The 20,844-nt window shown below is 38.8% G+C and overlaps 2 protein-coding genes across 2 annotated transcripts in view; one reads left to right on the forward strand and one right to left on the reverse strand.

Moving 5' to 3' along the window:
* The first annotated feature begins 1,643 nt into the window (after positions 1-1,643).
* rtkn2 (rhotekin 2) lies at positions 1,644-14,268 on the forward strand. Its single transcript, XM_030155509.1, has 13 exons — positions 1,644-2,091; positions 3,315-3,501; positions 5,871-6,070; positions 6,756-6,814; positions 6,998-7,059; positions 7,140-7,255; positions 7,366-7,566; positions 8,119-8,213; positions 8,977-9,083; positions 9,250-9,381; positions 10,077-10,245; positions 10,485-10,592; positions 11,283-14,268. The coding sequence occupies exons 2-13, from the start codon at positions 3,367-3,369 to the stop codon at positions 11,987-11,989; spliced, it is 2,091 nt and encodes a 696-aa protein (XP_030011369.1). The 5' UTR covers positions 1,644-2,091; positions 3,315-3,366; the 3' UTR covers positions 11,990-14,268.
* A 413-nt stretch (positions 14,269-14,681) lies between these two features.
* arid5b (AT-rich interaction domain 5B) overlaps positions 14,682-20,844 on the reverse strand; it is an 83,155-nt gene continuing 76,992 nt past the window's right edge. The window contains exons 9-10 of the mRNA XM_030155506.1: positions 20,566-20,776; positions 14,682-18,835 (exon numbers count right to left, since the gene is read on the reverse strand). Coding sequence (XP_030011366.1) covers positions 16,823-18,835; positions 20,566-20,776 — 2,224 coding nt within the window. The 3' untranslated portion in view covers positions 14,682-16,822. The remainder of the gene's footprint in view (positions 18,836-20,565; positions 20,777-20,844) is intronic.

Genomic DNA, 20,844 nt, shown 5'->3' on the forward strand with positions numbered 1-20,844 from the left:
GTTATCGAGAGAGATTTCAAAACCTGTGTTCACAGTTAAATAAACCTGTGATGATGAAGGTAAAAGAATAATAATAATAATAATAATAATAATAATAATAATAATAAGAAGAAGAAGAAGAAGAAGAAGAAGAAACATCATCATCATCTGTGGAGAAAAATATTGTTGATAAGCCTTTTGTATTGATTCCTACTACTACTACTACTACTACTACTACTAGTAGTAATAATAATAATAATAATAATAATAATAATAATAATAATAATTTTATATATAGCTTGTTTATGAAATGTTTGGCATTGATAAAACTCCTTATTTTTATTCAGGAATAAAAGACGCTTCCAAATCTCTCTCTCTCTCTCTCTCTCTCTCTCTCTCTCTCTCTCTCTCTCTCTCTCTCTCTCTCTCTCTCTCTCTCTCTCTAAAAATATTGTTGATAAGCCTTTTGTATTGATTCCTCCTCCTCCTCCTCCTCCTCCTCCTCCTCCTACTACTACTACTACTACTACTACTACTACTAATAATAATAATAATAATAATAATAATAATTATTATTATTATTATTATTATTATTATTATTATTATTATTACAACAATTATTTTATATATAGCTTGTTTATGAAATGTTTGGCATTGATAAGACTCCTTATTTTTATTTAGTAATAAAAGACGCTTCCAAATCTCTCTCTCTCTCTCTCTCTCTCTCTCTCTCTCTCTCTCTCTCTCTCTCTCTCTCTCTCTCTCTCTCTCTCTCTCTCTCTCTCTCTCTCTCATTTGTTGTTAGATTTGTTGTTTTGCAACGTTGAAATGAACATGTACATTTATTTCTCAGTCTCTTATCTTCGGACACAACAAGAAAATACAATAAAGTATGTACAGCAGTGCAGTAAAACCAAAAGTTTCAGTGAAAAAACCCGCTTCTATAAACCACAGTGGTTGTATTTAGTGTAACCTTCCTTTTCCAATTAACATATCTTTAATAATTTTGTTCAGACAGTACGAAATTTTTGGCATTCACTTTCTGATTACAGGCAGATATACAATTAAAAAGCAAATAATTACTAAGAAAAATAATATACAGGTACAGATTAATTTATTGGTCATCGCGGGGAAATTCACTTTTTTTCATCAGCTCTAGACAAAGAAAGAAAGAAAACAAAACAATCCAAAAACCAAAACAAAACAGAATTAACCTCCTGACACCCAGAAAAGTACAAGTTTTGTCTTTTTTTTTAATTAAATAATTGCCTATATTGGAAACGTCATGATGAAACATTTTTTATGGGATGTCCTTTAAGGTGGAAATTTTGCTTGTTTTTTTGTATGAACTGTGGAACTCTTGTCCACAAACCTGAACAGAAAACCCATAGCTGGATCTTGGGAGGTTAATAAAGAAGTTGTCACCGGTCTGTAAGTCCACACTCTAAGGTGTTGTGGAGTGTGATAACAGAGAACATAAAGGGTCTTCTGTGCCTCTCAGTGTTGCATTTTAATGATGTTAATTGTAGTCCACTACATGATTACAAATACAATATGTTCAAGTGGATATTGCATAGGATAAACTGATGAGATCATACTAAAGCTCATAGCTGGACAGATGCATAAAACGGCCTACAGATGGCAAAACAGCTGACCTGTTTTGCCCAGTCTGGCTTACAGAGGATTAAACAGGTTGTCATCCTTTTATTTTCAGATATTTATGTTACATTTTATTTCCACGGGCACATATCGTAATATCCGGTTTGCAGTGATTTTTTCAGCTTTACATAGTTCCTCTCCAGCTGGAGCGCCTGCGTCTACACTTCCAACCGTGGATGCTTCCAACTCGACCAGAAGCTCCATGTCAGCCAGAACCGGGTGGGCGGGTTTCCTGCTCACGTCCCTGGGTCTTTTGTGACTGTTCAATCCAGTGGGCTGCGCAGTTTACAAATGCATGAAATGCTGAAAAGAGGGGCAGTCCCCACTGCACAATGCGCAACACAACTGGATAGGATGTCCGGGAACTAAACATTTACAGAGCATTCAGGTTAAATGAGCGTGTGAGCTGCATTATAAGACCCTCCGTCTACTCTGGAAATGAATACATTTAAGGTATTTGGAGATTTCACTTGGATTATATTATCTTTTATTTTATTTATTTATTTATTTATTTTGTTATTATTTTTTTAAGGATTAAAGGTGGGCTAAATATGAAAAGGAATCTTTTTTTTTTTTTTTTTTTTTTTTTTTTTAGCTTGAGTTAATTCATATTAGGGAATTTTGATACCTTATTTTCATATTTTCAAGCGAGAAGTGGAGGGAAGCTCTATATATGTATTTATACATTCATTTCAGAAAATAACAAAAACAAAACTGTAAGATTGAGTGCGCTCCCATTTGAATGTTTTCAATGTTGGCATATGTCATGTTTTGTTTGTTGTCAATTATTTGTCAATCATTTCATACTAGTTTTTTTATTGACATTCTCATTATTTGTATGTATTTACCTATGCATCTATTTAAATCGAACTGATGATGACTGATGTATATTTACTTTGGTGTACTGTTAAAGATACAGCATTATGATATAGGATATGTATATGAAAAAAAAAGAACTGTAGAAGTATTGGGGCTTTAAATATATTATTATTGTAAACAAATCATCCTTTACAAGAACCTATTGTTTAAATGTGAGTTTGCCGCAGAATGTTTTGTTTACATCCGGTAAAGTAAAAATAAAAATACTGAATGACAACTGCTCATATCAAGATTATGCTTTTTTTTTTTTTTTTTTAATATATTGCATTCTTTTATCCAAAATTAAAACCAGCCGTGAAAAATTTAAACCTGAAAGAGTATGCCCCTGTTTTGTTTGACTCAGTGACGCAATTACGCTTCCACCCTGAAGGAGCGCTCGTTTTGTGTATGTGAGAGTCCTGCCAAAATATGTAGCAGTAGTTTCGTGTTTATTTCGAGACACTTAAACTGTTTAGTATTTTATAAGATACAGCATGAGGTATTATGGCGTTTTTGTTTTGTTTTTTGCGTGTGTGTGTGTGTGTGTGTGTGTGTGTGTGTGTGTGTGTGTGTGTTTAAATCTGGATTCATCTTAGTTTTAGCCCATCTGAGGTAGACTCGGGGTTAAGCGCTTCTACTGTTGCTTAATCAAATGCCAGTATTCTAACTATCACACACTGAAAATAAAGCTGTTTATTGTCTTACATAATGCGTAGCTTTGACTTCTGTTCAGTTTCGTGTCAATGTAATTAATGGTGTTTGTGTTAGTAATGTTCCGGGAGATGCGGTGCTTTAAATCAAACCACCCTTTCCGTTAGCGCCGTGGCAGGATGTCCCTCTCGTGCGGGTGTTAGCGAATGGACGAACAACATGGACGACCAGCGGGACGTTCAAACTAACAAGAGAAACGGAGGTTGCCGGTCTGTAATGTCGGCTGGGTCCGCAGTGGCCATGGAGATAAAACGGAAGAAAATACGACAGAGTGCCTTATTTGTACAAAACGAGGTACGAGCTTTTAACGGGGTTCTCTTTTGTGTGGTTTGCTCGTCAGTTGACAGCTCCGTTGACAATCGGAGGAGGGGTCCGAAGTCCAAATCACAGTTGACAAAATACTGCAGTATATTGTTCAGTACTGGCATGTATCTTCGTATACAGAAACAATGGAGGCAATAATCAAATAGTTGCCTTGTAATGAATGGGGTTTTCACATCTCTGCATCTAATCAAATATCCACAAACACGCCGCTCCCAGACAATGCTGTTAACGGTAGAGCAGTAACTCAATAGGGGAGTTGCCTGTTGTGCAGTTCCATGAAACCAGATCTTGTTCCTTCTTAACGTTCACCTTTGCACTGTTGATCGTTGCTTTGCATGCACCAAATAATCACATTAATACTCTCTTTGCAGTTGAATGTAACTAAATAATTCAGTACTAATTTGAGGTATTTGTACTCTAGTGTTTTAATTTTATGCAGCTTTATAATTCTATTCACCAACATCTGCTTGACACCTCTTTTTGTTTTTAATACCCTTCCTTTACAATGAAAACCACATAATTCCAAATATGCTCAGATATGTGGATCTAGATTTTTGATGTGATGTAGGATATTATGTATTGATGTAGATTTAAGTTGTTAAAATAAGCTCATCTATAAACATCTACAGCTTTAAAAGACAAAATACACATTTATCCAACCAGATTATAGTAAAATACTGAATGTGACTATTTTATTTTAAAATGACTTCTTCTTCTTTTTATTCTTTAATCACCTTTTGTTGATAACGCATACCTTTGCTTAACCCTTAAAGTCCCCAAAACTACTTTTGTCAGTACCTCCAAATGTTTTTTTTTCCTCTTACCTAAGTGATTTATAATAATGCATTCTATAAATAAGTCTCTATACTTTGCATAATTTTCAGTGGAAATCCAGTATTTTCTGAAAAATTTACTGATCATGTAGATCAGGGTGTCAAACTCAGATCCTCGAGGGCTGGTATCATGCATGTTTTAGATGTTTCCCTCTTCCAACACACCTGATTCAAATGATAAGCCTATCATCAAGCTCTGCAGAAGTCTGATAACCGTCAGGTGTGCTGGAAGACAGAAACATCTAAAACATGCAAGATACTGGCCCTCGAGGATCTGAGTTTGACACCCCTAATGTAGATATTTTTTAAAAGTTCAGAATTATATCAAAGGAGAGAAAACTGAAGAAAAATTGACTGTTTCAGCAAAATATATCACTAACCGAACATTAGAACAAGTGTCTACAACACCTGTCATTTGTCAAGCTACATGGGTTTTATTGTTGAATCAGTGTTGCAGAAGATGGCGGTGCTTCCACACTCACTACAATCTCTGAATGTCCAAATGGGTCATATCTGATAGTGACAAAAAGCTGAGAAACTGCATTTAATCTGAGTTATTTACAAGTATTGGTAGGATTAGTAGTTGAAAAGTTATTAAATGTGTTAGATCAGCCGATGCCTTTGGTTGCCGACGGATATTTAGGGTTTTAAGGGTTAAGGCTGTAAATCCAAAGCTTCTACGTGTGGTTTAGCATTTCCACAGTGTGGTATTACAGGATCTGAATAATTGTTGCAAATCAATTTAACACTGGCTGCTTTAACACTCTGCTTTAACTCCACCAAACTAATGTTCTTCCAGACCAAAAGCATGAAACGATGCCCAAGCCTTCTGAATGACACGCTGCAGATTGTAGAGGATATGAATCTGTTGTATATACGCCAGATTTCTAAGAAGTTACAGGTGGTTAGAGTATTTTTTGCTTTGTAGAATAGTGATGCTTGAATCAGTGGATCTGCTGCATCAAACATTATTCTCTCTTTAAACAAGTACACTAGTACTACATTAGTAGTTTACATGTCCATCCAGTGTTTTGTCCTTCATATCATGACTTCCCATCTATCAGAGTATGTGTTGGTCATTGTGAAACCATCTGATCTGTTCTAACCTCATCAGTCCATTTAACACTCATCTAATCTCAAGGCACAAAAAAATCTTTGTGTTTTTTTGTTGGGCCATATGTTACAGTTCCCCTCAGGCCAGGTATTACACAATACATTGATTTAGAGACATATGGTAAATGCTGGAGGAATTCAATGTTTGTTTTTGTTTCTAGCTTGAGTTCTGTTAACAGTAAAAGGGATTTTTTTGTGGCTGAAAACATTTCATCATTCTCACAGTCTGACTTTACTTGCTAAATTAATTCGCTAATACTAATCTCCTCATTGCAGTTATAAGCCATGTCTGATTAGCGTTTACCTGTCTGTCTTTAGTCTCTTTCTGTATCAGTGACAAGGATTTGTTTTGTAATTTTGTACTTTCTCTTGTGTGGTACTTCGTCCATTAAGGACACCAATATCCAACAGAAGTTGGACTTTGAGATGCGTATGCGAGAAGGAGCTTACAAGCTGCTGCTTGCCTGCAGTAAGAGGCAGCAGGTTCTCAATGCTTCCAAGAACCTGCTGACCTGCAATGCCAGAATCAAGGCTTACCTCACTCAGCTGCAGAAGAAGAAAGAGGAGCAAGACATGATGGGAGGAGCAAAGAGGTAAAGACTTAGATGTTTACCATGGTTCATGATTAACCCTTTAACCCCGAGACATTGATTTTTGACAACTGGTTGAACTCCAAAACGTAGTTATATGGTCAAAACTGGGTAAAAACACAGTAAAAAATAAATAAATAAAGGAAAATCACAACAACACTACAAACAACAGTAAAAACAAAAAGCGACAAGGAAAACACTGTTAGAAAAAAGGCCCAGCCCAAACCGTGTATTTTTATAGTGAGTCATTCTCACTCACTGCTCTGTGTTTTACCCCCCATTACACAGGCAGTGGGGGGTGCACTGAGCATGCTTCTGTGTCAATGTAAAAAACGAGGCCTATTCTATCAGCGTGTTTTGAAAATTTTCCTAATGAGTAAATTATTGAAATTTTATGAATATTTAAAATAAATCATACATTCAGAACGCTCACCACAGACACATCAGGGGTTAAAGGGATAATGAAAGGTCTTGTAAGTGTCTGAAAGTGACAATAAAAAAAAGCTTATAATTTACTGCAAGTACACATAACCACAATTAATTTAACAGATCAAATTGTGAATAGTTTACTCCAAATCAGAAAGCTTGGCAAAATAGGAAACATGTCAAGGAGGCTCAAGTACAAAGGAGCTATGGGTGTGTTGATTTGTCTTAGTAACACAGATTTAAACTCTTAATTCTATTTCAGATTTTCAGATCAAGGTGTAGATGACCGTGTGCCCTGTAGTGGTGCAGTTGCAATATCTGGTAAGATTTTTCTGCATTGTTTGGATTCATTCAATAATAGAGAGTGATTTTGATAACTCCATCTCTAAAATGTACAATCATGGTGTGATGTATTTTCACAAATGGACACAGAGCAGTTTAGAAAGGAAAGCCTAACACGTGTTGATTTCTAAATGTACCTTCCTCTTTTTGCTTTTGATGCAGGGCTGAGGATTCCGTTGATGTGGCGAGATTCAGATCACTTCAACAATAGAGGGAGTAAGTTTGCTCTGTTTATGCTAAGATAGAAGCCCATTATTTAGATCATCACAGAACATGCTGCACAAACACAAATCTCTTGTGTTAGGCTCGGCGGGTGGCAGTCTTCTGTCTGATGCAGATTGGCTCTGAGGTGTTTGACACAGACATGGTGGTGGTAGACAGATCAGTCACTGACATCTGCTTTGAGGGAATCACCATATTGTAAGTAATTGTTGTATGTCAAATATCCATTTAGTATAATACAGTAAAAAAAAAATCGGCATTTAATTGAATGTTATGCCTGATTTAAATGTCTTTATCTTCAATCATAGCAAACAGGCAGTTCCCCAGTTTGAGCTGAAGGTGGAGCTGTGGAGCTGTGCAGTGGAGGAAGAGCTCACATTAGTAAACACGCCAAAGAAACTGGCCAAGAAGCTCCGCAACTCCTTTGGAAAGTCTGCTGGGAAGAAACTGTGTCCTCTGCTGGACACTCCAGACCCTGACACCTTCCTGCAGTACAACCCAATACCCGCGTATGTATTGTATTATCCTGTAAAACCCTTTACAGACTCTTGGCTTCCTATTTGAAGGTTTTTGCAATGAGCATCTAACTCGATTACTTGTAAATGGAACAGTGGGTGTAGCTGCAGGCTAACATAATGACTTGGCAAACAAATCACACTGAGTGAGTATTAAAATTAGGTATAACCAACATTTGAGCTTGTGAATACTAATATTTATAGCCACAGGACACTGATAAAGGGTACGTGTTTACTCTCACAATTCTACCCTTTGTTTGAGTAAAAAAACAAACAGTATTTACTCAGCATGGAAAGCATCAGATGACACTGAACCTTAACTAATTAACATCTGTAAATAAAAGTGGGATGAATTATGGCTCTGAACAAGAAGATATTTTTCGAAAGGGCAAAATGAATATCAACGTCAAGCTGCAACCACTGTACAGTGTTGGTTAGGATTAAATCTGGGCATGTATCAACTATGTTTATGTCTGCAGGGCATGAACATAAGTCAGCTGTGTTTTCATGAATCTGTGTTAAAATCTTTGTGTCTACCTTTACCAGTGGAGCCAAATACAGCCTCCTGGCCTACACAACGCTCCGTCTGCCCCAGGCTGAAGGCAGCTTTCAGTCTCACTCTCTCATTGTCCTACAGGATGGTAAGAAACAAAGGCGCAAAAATATAATACCTGGGGATGATCACAAAATACTATTGCACTATTAAAACTAAATGCTGAAATGAAACAAAATAACCTATGATTTAATGTTGGTTCAGATTACTTTCCTCATTTGTTTGAGGTATAATATGGATGGGAAAGTAGCTTGTATCATGGCGTATTATTGTTCAGGTCTACAGTGCAAATTTGAGGGTTCGTATTACAGTCACAGACAAAGTTTATAGAAAAAAATATATGACATGAATATACATATATTAGATCAATGTACATATATGTGACAGTTTTTTTTATGTTAGCAATCAAATTTGACTCCAAATACCAGTCTTTATATAGTTATTTCTGGTCATTTTTTACTTTTATGACACTAACAAACATAAGGGACAGAGAACTGAGTCATAGACATATACAGGTCCATTTTATTATGCAGGAATTAAATTTTTAATGCCTAACACAGGAGGCAAACCAATAGATAAAACAGAAAGGAGGCCTATTCAGTCATTGTTTCCTTTGACAGTTCCCTTTCCTCTAGTATTTATACCCCCCCTTTTCCCGCTGTAACTGAAGGGTATATGTTTTTCTTGTAGAGAATGTATTTGGCAGGTTGTATAAAAATATCCACATTTGCCAGCATTGGATAACTACAGCATTCACTAATTTATTGAGATGTGTTACCTACTTATTCCCTTCAATGTAAAAATCTTTCGTAGTTAACTATTTTCACCACGACTGCTCTTCCTCCTCACAGCAGAGTGGTCTTCCTGGCTTCCTCTTTATGGTAACCTCTGCTGCCGGCTGGTGGCTCAGCCTATCTGTATGACACAAACCATGATGACCGGCTACCTGAACCAGAAGGTGTGTTGTTATCATTAGCACATGCCCCAGAGGCGGTCCCTGGTTTAATTACATCACAACTGCACTGGCATCTGATTCATTACAGCATTTTTTATTTAATCAGGAAATGTGTTTACAGAATGGTCCCATAACACTTCTTCCCTTTGTCCGCTGTGGTAATTTTCAGCAAAGCGTGGAGGGGATGAATCGCTCCTGCAGTCTCTACTGTGTGCTAAGTGCTCGTTCATTGTCCTGTTACTTTACCCAAGAGGAGATTGATGCTAAAGTGCAGCCCACTCTAAAAGTACCCATCAGTATGGTAAGACTGAAAAGTAAATATGTTACAGCAGTAATTTTAATTTAAACTTTAATAAATAATGTTAAAGCAGCAGTATAATAAAAGGCACCGCATGTGTCATCTGTTAGTGTAGTAGAAGTACTTCTCATACATATGTATAAGAAAAACTTCATATAACTTTCTGAGACCCAGGAACGTAAAAGTTTTGGCTTTTTTACATTAAATAATTGTCTTGATTGGAAACAGCATATTGCTACAGTTTTTTCAGATCCTTTTTTTTTTAATTACTATTTTTTTTAAATGGAATGTCCATTGCAGTGGATAGCGTTATTTTTGTTGTTTTTTTTTAAAGTAAATCTGTGACAGTTGTCCCCTACAGAGGACAAAAATGCATTGCTGGGTCTCAAGAGGATACAAGGTTATTAATATCAACATCAGCACTATTTCCACTGGTATAACTATTCTAACTTTCTCATTGCTTTTAAATGTATTGTTCAGTAGTTGGAATCGGAATAAATATCACATCCCTTAATGATTAAACTTTCTCAAAGTATTTTCCTAACCTTTGCAGAAAACCCAAATTGCCAAATGCCACTTTATTCAGTAACATCCTGAAAATCCTGCAATATCTTCATAGTGCTGCTATAATTTATCCGGAGCTGTCATTGATATACATTTGTTGACAGAATTTGTTAATGTCTATGTTGGTCCTGTAGGATACTCGGATCCGTGTGATGGAGAAGGAGTCAGCAGGCCACAAGTCCAGGAGTCTGTCCATCATCAACCCTTCATCAGATGGAACTCAGACTGTCAGCTTCACCACAAACAGCAGGGAGGAGCTCGAGGACTGGCTGGACGCCCTCCACCAGCATCTCTATGATCAGAGTGAGTGTGTATGTATGTATGTAAACATACAGAAGACAGTTGTGCATAAATATTGGTTGTATAAGTACATGTATGTTCAGACTAGGCCAGGAAAATGTATGTTTCCATCAAAGGTCTTGGTGTATGTTTGAAAGTGTATAAAGAGTTTGAGGAGTGTGTTTTGTGTAAGTAAAAGTCACCTTAGCAAGAAAGTGTAACCTTTATTTGTGTCTTTGGTGCCTCTCCTTGTTTACAACCAGGCCAGTGGTTGCACTGCTGTGACCAGCTAATGAAGATCGAGGTCACATCACCACGGAAACGATCGCTCTTCCTCACCAAACAGGCTGACTCTGTTTACAACGATCTCAGTGAGTAGAGTAATTGGAATAAGTGACTGCAGTGAGTCGCACAGACATTTATCATTTAAGTTAAATGAGTGACAGAGTTTCTATTTTTGATACATAAGTATTGATAAGTTGATATAATTGGCAATTAGATACCGCAGTTGAATAAATAGTATATTTTCAACATGCGATTTAAGATTAAGGGTTATATAATATATGGATAAAAGAAACCACTCCAAGTTTTTAAACCTGAATCCCATTGATAACCTCTGGAATGTGATGTAGAAGATCGATGGTCGCTAGCCGTCAAACATAACTGCGCTGAGTGTGTTTATGTGCCAGAAATGGCATAAAGCAGTCAGCAGCGATGTGAAAGACCGGTGGAGAGTGTGCCAAGGCTCTTGACAGGTGTGACTGAAACTCTGGGTATTCCATGTAATCTTGATTTCTGAACTCTTTGACAACTTGTCATTTTCTGTAAATAAATGTTCTCAGGGACAATATTTTTTCTGTATTAAACTTGTTCAACATCTCAAACATGTTCAACATCTCAAACCTCCAAAGAGTGAAACCTCCTCTAGAGCTGTGTGTAATTAATATGTCATTTTGTGCAAATTAGAACACTGGCATATGTGCACGTATCTAGTTTGTGATATGTGCATGTCTACATGGATGACTACATGATGGTTGTTTAAATATCTGATTGACTTGCAGGTATAAATTCCCCAGGCCAGTTTGAGAGCATCACAGACATCATCCATACCAAGATTGAGGAGACTGATGGCCGCTTTCTGATCGGTCATGAGGAGGAGGAGAGGGAGGTACCCAACTGGTCCACTCTGTTTGATGGCTCCCATTCAGTGACGGTGCAGAAGAGTGTCCTGTCCCAGAGCAAAACATCCACCCCTTTTTCAAGCCCCAATCCAAACTCAAGCTCTACACCAAGTAGCAATAAGAAGCGGCGTGCCCCACCCCCTCCTGTGGACCAAGAGCCTTACACTCCTCCTAGCCGTCCTGCCAGACCTCCCCTCCCTACTTCTCTCCACCGTCCTCCTCTTCCATACCAAGAGAAGGAGAACTCGGATGTCTGCAATACGCGCCCAGCCACAAGGCCCAAAACAGGAAGACCGTCCCTGGATGCCAAATTTTCTGCCATCATCCAGCAGCTCCAGCGGAACAACGCTAGCGGAGTCGGGGCCCTCAGCCGAAAAAATGCCCCACTGGGCGTACTTGATGTACAACCACAAGGTCAATATCAGGCCAGTCTCCAGCAGTCCGAGTACCAGAATGCCACAAATCCTGAAGCCACAGCTGACCCCTGTGGCTTTGTCAGGCCCGTTCATGGTCCTGGTCCTGTTCCTGCTCCAAGGAGCAAGCTGAGGAAGTCCTTCAGAGACAGGATTAGCCTTAAACCTTTGTGAACTTAACATCTGTTTTCAAAATTTAATATCTACGCCAATTTACTACTATTACAGACAACTATGCTAACAGTTGACAAAATCAGATATGATGAATATATTTTACAGCTGCTACTAATGATTATTTTTACTGTTGATTAATCTGTAGATATGTTTTCTCAATCAGTTAGTTGTTTGGTACCTAAACTGTGAGAAAATTGTAACCCTAACTCCAATGTGTTTTCATCAAATATCATGTTTGACCCACAGCCCAAAGATATTCAATGTACTGTCGTGGAGGAGTAAAAAAAACAAAACAAAAAAAAACAGAAAATATCCACACTGAGGAATGAGGATTTGGTTAATTTTACCCTTTTTCCTTCTCAAAATGATTATTGAGCTTGAATCAATTATCAAAATATTTGGCAAAGAATTTAATATTTGATAACTCCATCCATTGCCGCAGCACTTATTTTACAGTATATCAGCAGCAGTAACGTGACAATAAATAGGGCTTTGTTGTATTTCTCTGTATTTTACTTAAAGGGAATGGGCCCTTAACAAAATAAGACCACCATAAAGTCCATCATCTCCTATCATGGGATCAGGGATTTGTTGATACATCTCCACATTTTTCTTACCACTGTAAAAGTTTTTCACGAGCAGCTAAACCATGGATGTATATTGGCTTGAGCACTGCCATCATCAATCCCAGTAAAATGGAAAGGCTTATTTCTCAGCTCTGCCACTGGAACAGGGACTGATGAAAGAACCTTTGCAAAAGCACTCAAATTGGAATTGATCCATAGGCTGACTGTGGACGAGTCATTCCTTTTGGAACTATTGACTTATTCCACTTACTGTGACGACTTTATGACCACTATAGCTTATTTTAAGGGAACAGAATTTTAGGAGCAATTGCAGGCACTAATGTGACTTTTCCATTTCCCAGAGGTCTTAATAATGGAGTGACCTTGGTTTTCAGTGACTACACAGTATGTCCAACATAATTTAACACTGCAGCAAATAAATGAGATGAACATAATTGAATGAATGAGTCTTTTGAGTGGCTAAAATAATGAACGCCCTTGTCTGTGTTTTGAATGCATCTAGTATGGCTAGCCACTACATTTTTCAACCACTTTAATAGTCACGTTTGGAAGAATGGTCTTTGTAATTACATGGAGTGTATGAAACATAATGTTCGCCCTGACCAGATGAAGCACAGTGAAAGCTACATTCTCATTTTTTAAGTCTCACCCTCTAAATTCCGTTTAATCAAGAGAGGTAGATGTAGATTTGGGAGCTGGCGGATTACTGAAGGATTTTGTTTAAGCCTTGAAAGAGCCAAGAATGGATTATTCAAAAGGTGATGCAGCTCATTATTAGCAGCATTCATGTTTTTTTATGCCTCATGTGTAATACCAATACACTAGTCACAATGATGCAGTGCTTTCCATATCTGCATTAAACAAACTGAGTCATTGCGACATATCCTTAATACTGTTTATCCTGAGGCTGATGTGGCTACACCTCAGGCTGTGTGATTATTGGTAAATCATCATAAATACTTCACCAGTAAAACCGCAGCTCCCACTGATTTTAGGGAAAAGTTTATTGGACCAGTCTGCCTGGAAATTCCATCAGTATGTCATCCTTTTTATACATTTTTTTTCATGCTATGAAAACAAAATGCATATCACTCGTAATAATACTGTGAAAGCTTAAATTCCTGTATATTTTGAGTCATTAGTTGTACTGCTCTAGTAAGGTTTATGTAATGTAACCATTACAGGAAAAGGCTGAGAGGGAGACTGTGACCTAATAAGTAAAAAATGTATGACTGCATTCTGACTAAACATGGACCGGTTATTTCCGCTTTGCTCAACACTAAATGAGCCACTTATTTCAATGTATGTCTTCTTAAAATACTGTGTAAATCATTTTGAATAATTGCATACAACAGGATTAATGGTTCAGTGAAATGTTTTATGGTCTTTGTTTTGTTGCTTCTTATTAAAATGTTGCCTAATTCCTTTTTTATAGTTCAATGCTACCTTCTCATTTCAATGTCATTTTTATAGCTCAAGAATTACTTAGACATTAAATGGCACTGTCCTTATGTTCTAGTAAGTAGTGGTACATTAATCCTGTCCTAGTGTGGTGTAATTTATGAACAGTGCAATGTAAAAAATATTGTAGTTATTTTTGTTTCACAAAAAGTGCAATTTTCTCCTCATTCTGTGTTCGCTGTTGTCTTGGAAGCTAACTGTATTTTTTATTATTGCTGATCTGCAATAAAACGGCCTACATTCTACCCTGGTGAGCCTGCTTTATTTTTGCTGAGCTTGGAAGTATTACTGAATATTTTTCATGGTAAAGGTTTACCAGGGGGTGGCAATAAAAGTCAAAGCATAGCTTTTATTGCAGCCCAACACACATCCCATTGAGATACATGCACTGGCACATTTCTCTACTGCAGCAAATACTGGAGAGGCTTCTCTGGCTTTCAGCCCAGAAGTAGCCTGTTGTGAAGATTAAGGCGGATGGAATCTCATAGCTAGATAATGGTATTACAATAATAAAACCCCATTCACAGTGCATTTACTCAGGGAAAAAAAAAACATTGATGTTAGTACACTGACATTTAATAACTGTGTATTCGGCTAAAGCTATTAATCTGCAGTTACATTAAAAAACACAAGTGAGGAAATGTATAGATAGTAAAATATTTTAATTAAATATACAGGAGGTCATATCATACAAAATGTCTTTATTTTTATCTTGCTCGCCAGCTGGATGATTGGTAAACTGTATCAAAAACACTTTAAGGATGCACATTGATGAAAACATGAAAAAAAAAGTGAAACAACAACAACAAAGAATATTCTAATTCTTAAATCGTAGTGTTTAAATCTAACATGATCACGGTGACCTTGAGAAACAGAGCAAACAAGGACACAGCTAGATTGTGTAACCGACTTTTATACTGTTTATATACTATTTACAGATTATAACAGTTTATATGATAACAACCACGCCGTACTATCTACAGTGCTATTTACACAGAAAATAAGACAAGAAAGAAGGTTTGCCGTGAAATTGATCCCGTATGAATGTTCTGTACAGGAGGGCTTGCCAGCAGTAATGCCAGTTTTACCTACACACAACAATGTACAGTACTTAATAAGAAATGAATGTCTTCTAAGTGTTCAGTAAAACCTTTACACATAGAGACCTTTTTTCTTTTTGAAACACCAGACATGTTCACTGTGTATTTCGACTATCCTGGATCGCAATTATAGTGGTTGTAAAAGCCAGAGCAGGTGTTGCCTTCCCACCTCGGGCTATAGAGCATGGTAGGCATACTTTATGGAGTCTGGTACCTTTTCATCACTGCTAGAAAACACATACACCACACATGCCCTGTGGACGACAGACACCAGACCTGTGAGTATAGTAACGGTCAGTAAAACCTCTTCAGCTTCCTCTCTAATTGTTTTCTTGACAATTAATAGCAAATTTATATTAGAGCAAAGCAAATCTGTAAAAAAAAAAAAAAAAAAAAAAAAAAAAAAATTAAGGTTTTGTCTCATTGTGATCAAGTCTGGTGTCTGATAGCCAAGTGTGCCATATGGTTTTGAGCGTCTGCGCCGCGTTTTAAAAAAGAGTGACAGTAATATTTATATTCCTACCCTGCTACAGAAGATAAACCTTAACAACTGTAGTGCTAATTCTAATCCAAGACTGCGAAAGGCACAGATATTTGCAAAGCAATAATATCCTAAGTGACAACATTCCTATAAAATCATACAGTGAGTCTTTTCAGCACGTTGAATAAAAGAGTCTGTTCACCGAAAAAAAAGAGCTTTTCAAGTTGGAGAACAAAAAGATGAAATGCTGATTTCTTGTGGTGAGCATTCCACAGCAGACGGCTGCTTCATTATGCTGGTCCTACAGACAAAAACAAGCTGCTACAGTCTACTCATCACAAGGGGTGTGGGGATGATTTACTTTTTATTTAGGAAATAAAATTATAATGTCTTTTCATCGAATCTAACATAAAAAAACATTTGAGATTAGTCGACAGATTGAACAAGACAGCTACTGGTGTTGTATATGAACTGAAATACATAATTAATAAAAACCTGAACTGAGTAGAAAGTGAGTCTACAGTACATCTGTCAACACAGCACCTCAGAATGCAATGATCAGACTATTTCATGTTATGCAGCACCACAGTGAGGGTTAATGTCAATTCTAAAGAGTTCAGGAGGATTGACTGTGGCATTAACAGGCAACAGCTTTCAGCGTGGAGAAATGTAAACAGATACAACACCACTGGCTGAAGTGTAATAATGCGCTTAACAGCTGTTGTACTTGCGGTCTTGAACATACCTTTTGTTTTTTATCAAGGATTTGATGTGCATTATCGTGGTATTTGTAGTGTTTTAAGCAACAAAGTTTAGCCCTCAGATGCAGTAAACAAATGGCTTTTCCTCTGTTGCCCTCCACTTAATGTCCAGAGCAACATCATGACTCACGGTGACTGAGAGCGGCAAACTGGTTTGTGGGCACATACACAAGAGCATTGTGCAAATTAGAATACAACAACAATAAAACAAAAAAGATACAGTAAGTGGTGATAAAAAAAATACAGAGCAGTGCAAAGTATATAACCAAATGCATAAACAAAACCAAAAAAAAAGAAAATGGAATTTTCAGTCTGCCTGACTGATGTGTTTATCAGTCTTTAAAGTTTAATCAGTGTTTTATTGTCATTCGGCTGAGCCACAATCTCCAAGTAAAAGACATGGAAAATACGTTGCTGAAAGAACATGGAGAGGGAGGAATTTCTCAAAGTCTGGTGCTGGGGTGTACTGAGGACAGCTGAGCTGGTGGGAGGGTGGAGAGGGGATACAGGTGGTGCAGCAGGTCGCCGTACAGCGCCGCCCCACCCGGGTGCCTGTAGAAGTGATGTGGGCTAGGACTGGAGGCCAGCAGCTGCCGGTGCAGCATCATGGAGTGAAAGGCTAACGGGGGCACGAGGGGCGACACTGCCGACTGGCTCTTCAGGTACTGCAGACCTGGATGCTGCTGCAGCCCGTCCTGGGCCCCGGGTGCAGAAACCAGGCTGCCGGGCGGGTACATGCCGGCATAGAGGGGAGCAGCGTGGGGCGGGGGGTAGGTGGTCGTAGGGTGGCCTTCAGGGAGGTGGTTGTTGAGGTGGACTGCGTGGGCTGGCTCAGCTGGTTTTAGTTCCTCTGGATCGCTGCGACGGATTGCTCCGGCGGGGTGGATTGGTGTCACCACACGAACTTTCCTCTCTGGAGCGTCCTCAGTCTCTGGTTCTGCTAGAGTTCTCTTACTGGGCCGAATGGGACTGGTGAGGGATGAGTCCGATGAAGCTTTTGGGCTGGAAAATGGCTGTGAAGGTTCAACTGAGCTCTGTTTAGGGGGAGAGATGGTCATAGGAGGAACTCTGCAAGCTTTGGGATGGGAATCCAAGCTCTGGTGCATGATGGGATATGATAGACCACAGAAGGATGACTTGGAGAAAGAGGACACCCTCTGGGAGAGAGGTTTTGAAATTGTGAAGTCTCTGGGCTCATCTTCTGCCTCTCTGCTATCTGCATGTGTTTGAGTTCTGTCACTGTAGTGAGACCTGTAGGCCAAGCCCTCTTGCTCCAGGCCGCCACAAACAAAACCCTGGCTGCTTTCACGCTCCCTTGTGTAGTGCTCTCTGCGCTCTCCGTTAACGAAGCCGGCCATCCGCTCCTGGCTCAGGCAGTTCTCCGTTTGTCTGTACAGACTGTTGAGGTGAGGGGAGGAGTAGCAGTCACCTGCGTAGTTCCTCGATTGACCTGCTGGACCCTGGAGAAGTTTCTCCCCGGCTTTCTCCCCGCTGTCCTGGGCAAGTGTCCGTGTCAGATAGGGCTGCCATGGTGGATTGACTTGAGGCTGGAGGTGGTGGCTAGTCCGACCGCTGTAAGTCTCTGAAAGCTCGCCTGCAGGGGCCCTCTCAGACAGGCCACTGGTGGCTTGCTGTAAAGGCTTGCTGCTCTGGGCGTGCTGGATGACCGATGGCCTGAAGATGGGTGCTACTTCTGGGATGTTGTCTGGCCCGTGCCTCTGTCCTCCCCCCTCCTCTTTAGCCTTTTTCTTCTCTGTCTCCCTTTCAACCACTGATATGGATGAGTGAGAGGAAGCAACAGTGGGAGGCGGAGCTTGAAGAGGTGAAGTAAATGAGAAAGGGTTAGACTCACACACTTGGGATAGGAGCTTCTTTTTGGCCAAAGGAGACATGACCCCCTGGCTGGCTTTGCAGTAGGCGGCCATCTGTGCAGGTCCCTGTAAAGACTCTTTCTTAATCACCCCATAGTCTTCTTTCTCTGGGTAGCAGTCTGTGCTGCAGTCCAAAGGCTGTCTATCCAGCTGTTTACACATTGGTAACACTTTACCTACTCTCCCACCATGATTTTCTAAAGAGTCTTTGACCCTTGAGGTGGTCTCAGGTAGGGCGACATGTCCAGCAGGTTTGTTGTGATCCCAGCGGTGAGGCAGGTAGGGATTTTTGGGAATGAAAAGCCCTTCGGTTTGCTGTTCACAGACGAGTTTTGCTTGAAGGGCCTCGCTGATCTGCCTCCATTCAGGCTGGGGCACTGTGAGGAGGGGTAGACCAGCATGGGGATTTCTGCAGTCCGGCTCTTTGGAACAGAGCAGAGACGAGTGCTCCATAGATAAGGACTCTTCTTTCTTCAGGGTAAGATGTAACTCTTCTTCTTCTATAACAATTGGTTCATCTCGCAGACATGCCTCGTGTTTTATGACTGCAGACAGCTCATGATTCTCCTCTTTCCCTTTGGAGTCCTGGGTGCAGAAAAACAAAGTTGTTACAATTATATCACGGCGCTTTGTATTTTCAACAATTTGAAAGACACCAGAGGACAGAGGGTGACACAATGATGAAAAAGCAAAAGGTGACTGAATAGCTTTTATTGTATTACAGCTGCTTAGAGTCCTGGCGCGTTCCCAGGCTTTCTCCCATTGGTCGACTGTAATATCTACATTAAGTTTCTTTTCCCATGTTTGTTTTAAATGAGGGTTATGTGCAGTACCATATTCTTTGGGCTTTAAAAAAGCTTCCAGAGTTATAGTAAAAAAAAAAAAAAAAGCTGTCTCTCTCTACGCATGAATAAAGTTGATAGGAGAGTAGCATAATGCTCCCCCTAACATAATCCCTTATTTGTAAGTAATGGGAAAAAAAATCTTGTTTTTGTTCTTCGAATTTTCTGGTTAATTGACTAAAAATATTAAAGTCAAGTAAATCACATAGATTAGAAATGCCTGTAGTTACCCAAATCTGGAAACTAGTGTGTATTGTACCTTGCAAACAGTAAGGATTATCTCATATCTCAGAAGACAGAGGTAATATGAGATCTACCCTCCAGTCTTCTTAGCCCATCATGCTTTAACAGTGCCTGGATTTTTACAGCCAAGTTTAAGAGACTTAATATTTCTAAAAAAGAATATGTGTATGAATAAGATCAGATCATTCAACTCATTATTACCTTTTTTCCAACACAACAACTTTGATTCTAACTTCTAATTCCTCTGCCTCAAAAGCAAAATAGAGACGGCTAGACTGTGGTCTCGCTGGAAAATATAGAGCTTTTGGCATATTATAGGGCAAGAAATTATAAAATGTGAACCACTAACTTAGAAAGTGATCCAATATGGATGCTACTTGGAATATAAATGCTAATGTTCTGTGCATGAATGCATCACATCATAAGGTCATACTTCAATATGTTTTGCTAGAGTATTTGACATATCTGCTATATTCCAAAGACAATGCATTTGATCAAACACAGGAGAGTTTTATGCAGTGCATTGGATTATACAGGACCCACTAACCCTCTAGTGTATACAGCTTTGGAAGTAATTATTGAACCACTGTGGCAAAGTAGTGGAAAGTCAACATTTGTCATTAATGTGTCTGAGAAATCAATCAGGGATTTCTTATGTGCAAATGTGAGACAAAAAAAAACCCAACATCAGACAAATGAAATATTTACTTTACTGATGAAATAAATAATAATGAAATTAATGACAACAAGAACACATAACTATAAATTAAGGACAAATGCAGAAAAAAAGCCAAAGCGGAAACAATTAATATTCCAGGAACAGAATATCGAAAGGTCACATTGAAGAGCTGTTGTATTAAGTTTCAACAGAAAATCACAGGTGGTCTTATAATTATTTCTAAGGCTGTATATTATTAAATATGTCGCTGCTTTACGTGACCTCTACCAAGTTATGCATAAGGCCTGTATGCCTCTCTTTGTATTCTCTGAGTCTTCTTTACTTCTATTATTTCACTGGTTGCGTTTGCATATGTGTGTTTTACATGTTTGTTGCTGCCCTCTTGACTAGGGTGTCTTATATCAGAATTCTGTTAAGATAAAAGATGATATTATTATTATTATTATTATTATTATTATTATTATTATTATTATTATTATTATGTGATTAAACTGATTAATGGTGCAAGTGAATGCATCTGAGGCAGCACTTTGGAGACTTCTGTAACTGACCTGTGATTGTTCTTGGCCTTTCACCATCTCCCCTCTGTCCTTTTTACTGCCCTGCTTGGGATTGTTGGGGTTTTTCAATTTCTTGGCCCCTACTCCTTTGGCTTTGGCTCCTGATGCCTTCTCCTGGCCGCCCTCCTGCTTCCTGGGCTTCACCAAGGGAAGGGGCTTGTCCTGCTCGCCCTTAATGTGCCTCTCATAAGGAAGGAGGAGCCTGGGGAAGAATGCAGCCAAAGGAATGGAGATGAGTTTGTGCAATGATCATGTTATGTCATGTCACAC

This window comes from Sphaeramia orbicularis, chromosome 15 (genome assembly GCF_902148855.1).
Source record: "Sphaeramia orbicularis chromosome 15, fSphaOr1.1, whole genome shotgun sequence".
Taxonomy (NCBI): Eukaryota; Metazoa; Chordata; class Actinopteri; order Kurtiformes; family Apogonidae; genus Sphaeramia; species Sphaeramia orbicularis.

Bases quoted from the DNA above. Each gene is read 5' to 3' on its own strand.
- rtkn2 (XM_030155509.1), top strand. From the start codon at position 3,367: ATGGACGACCAGCGGGACGTTCAAACTAACAAGAGAAACGGAGGTTGC. The intron at 6,071-6,755 runs GTAAAGACTTAG...ATTCTATTTCAG, and splicing joins ATGATGGGAGGAGCAAAGAG to ATTTTCAGATCAAGGTGTAG. The intron at 10,246-10,484 runs GTGAGTGTGTAT...GTTTACAACCAG, and splicing joins CCAGCATCTCTATGATCAGA to GCCAGTGGTTGCACTGCTGT.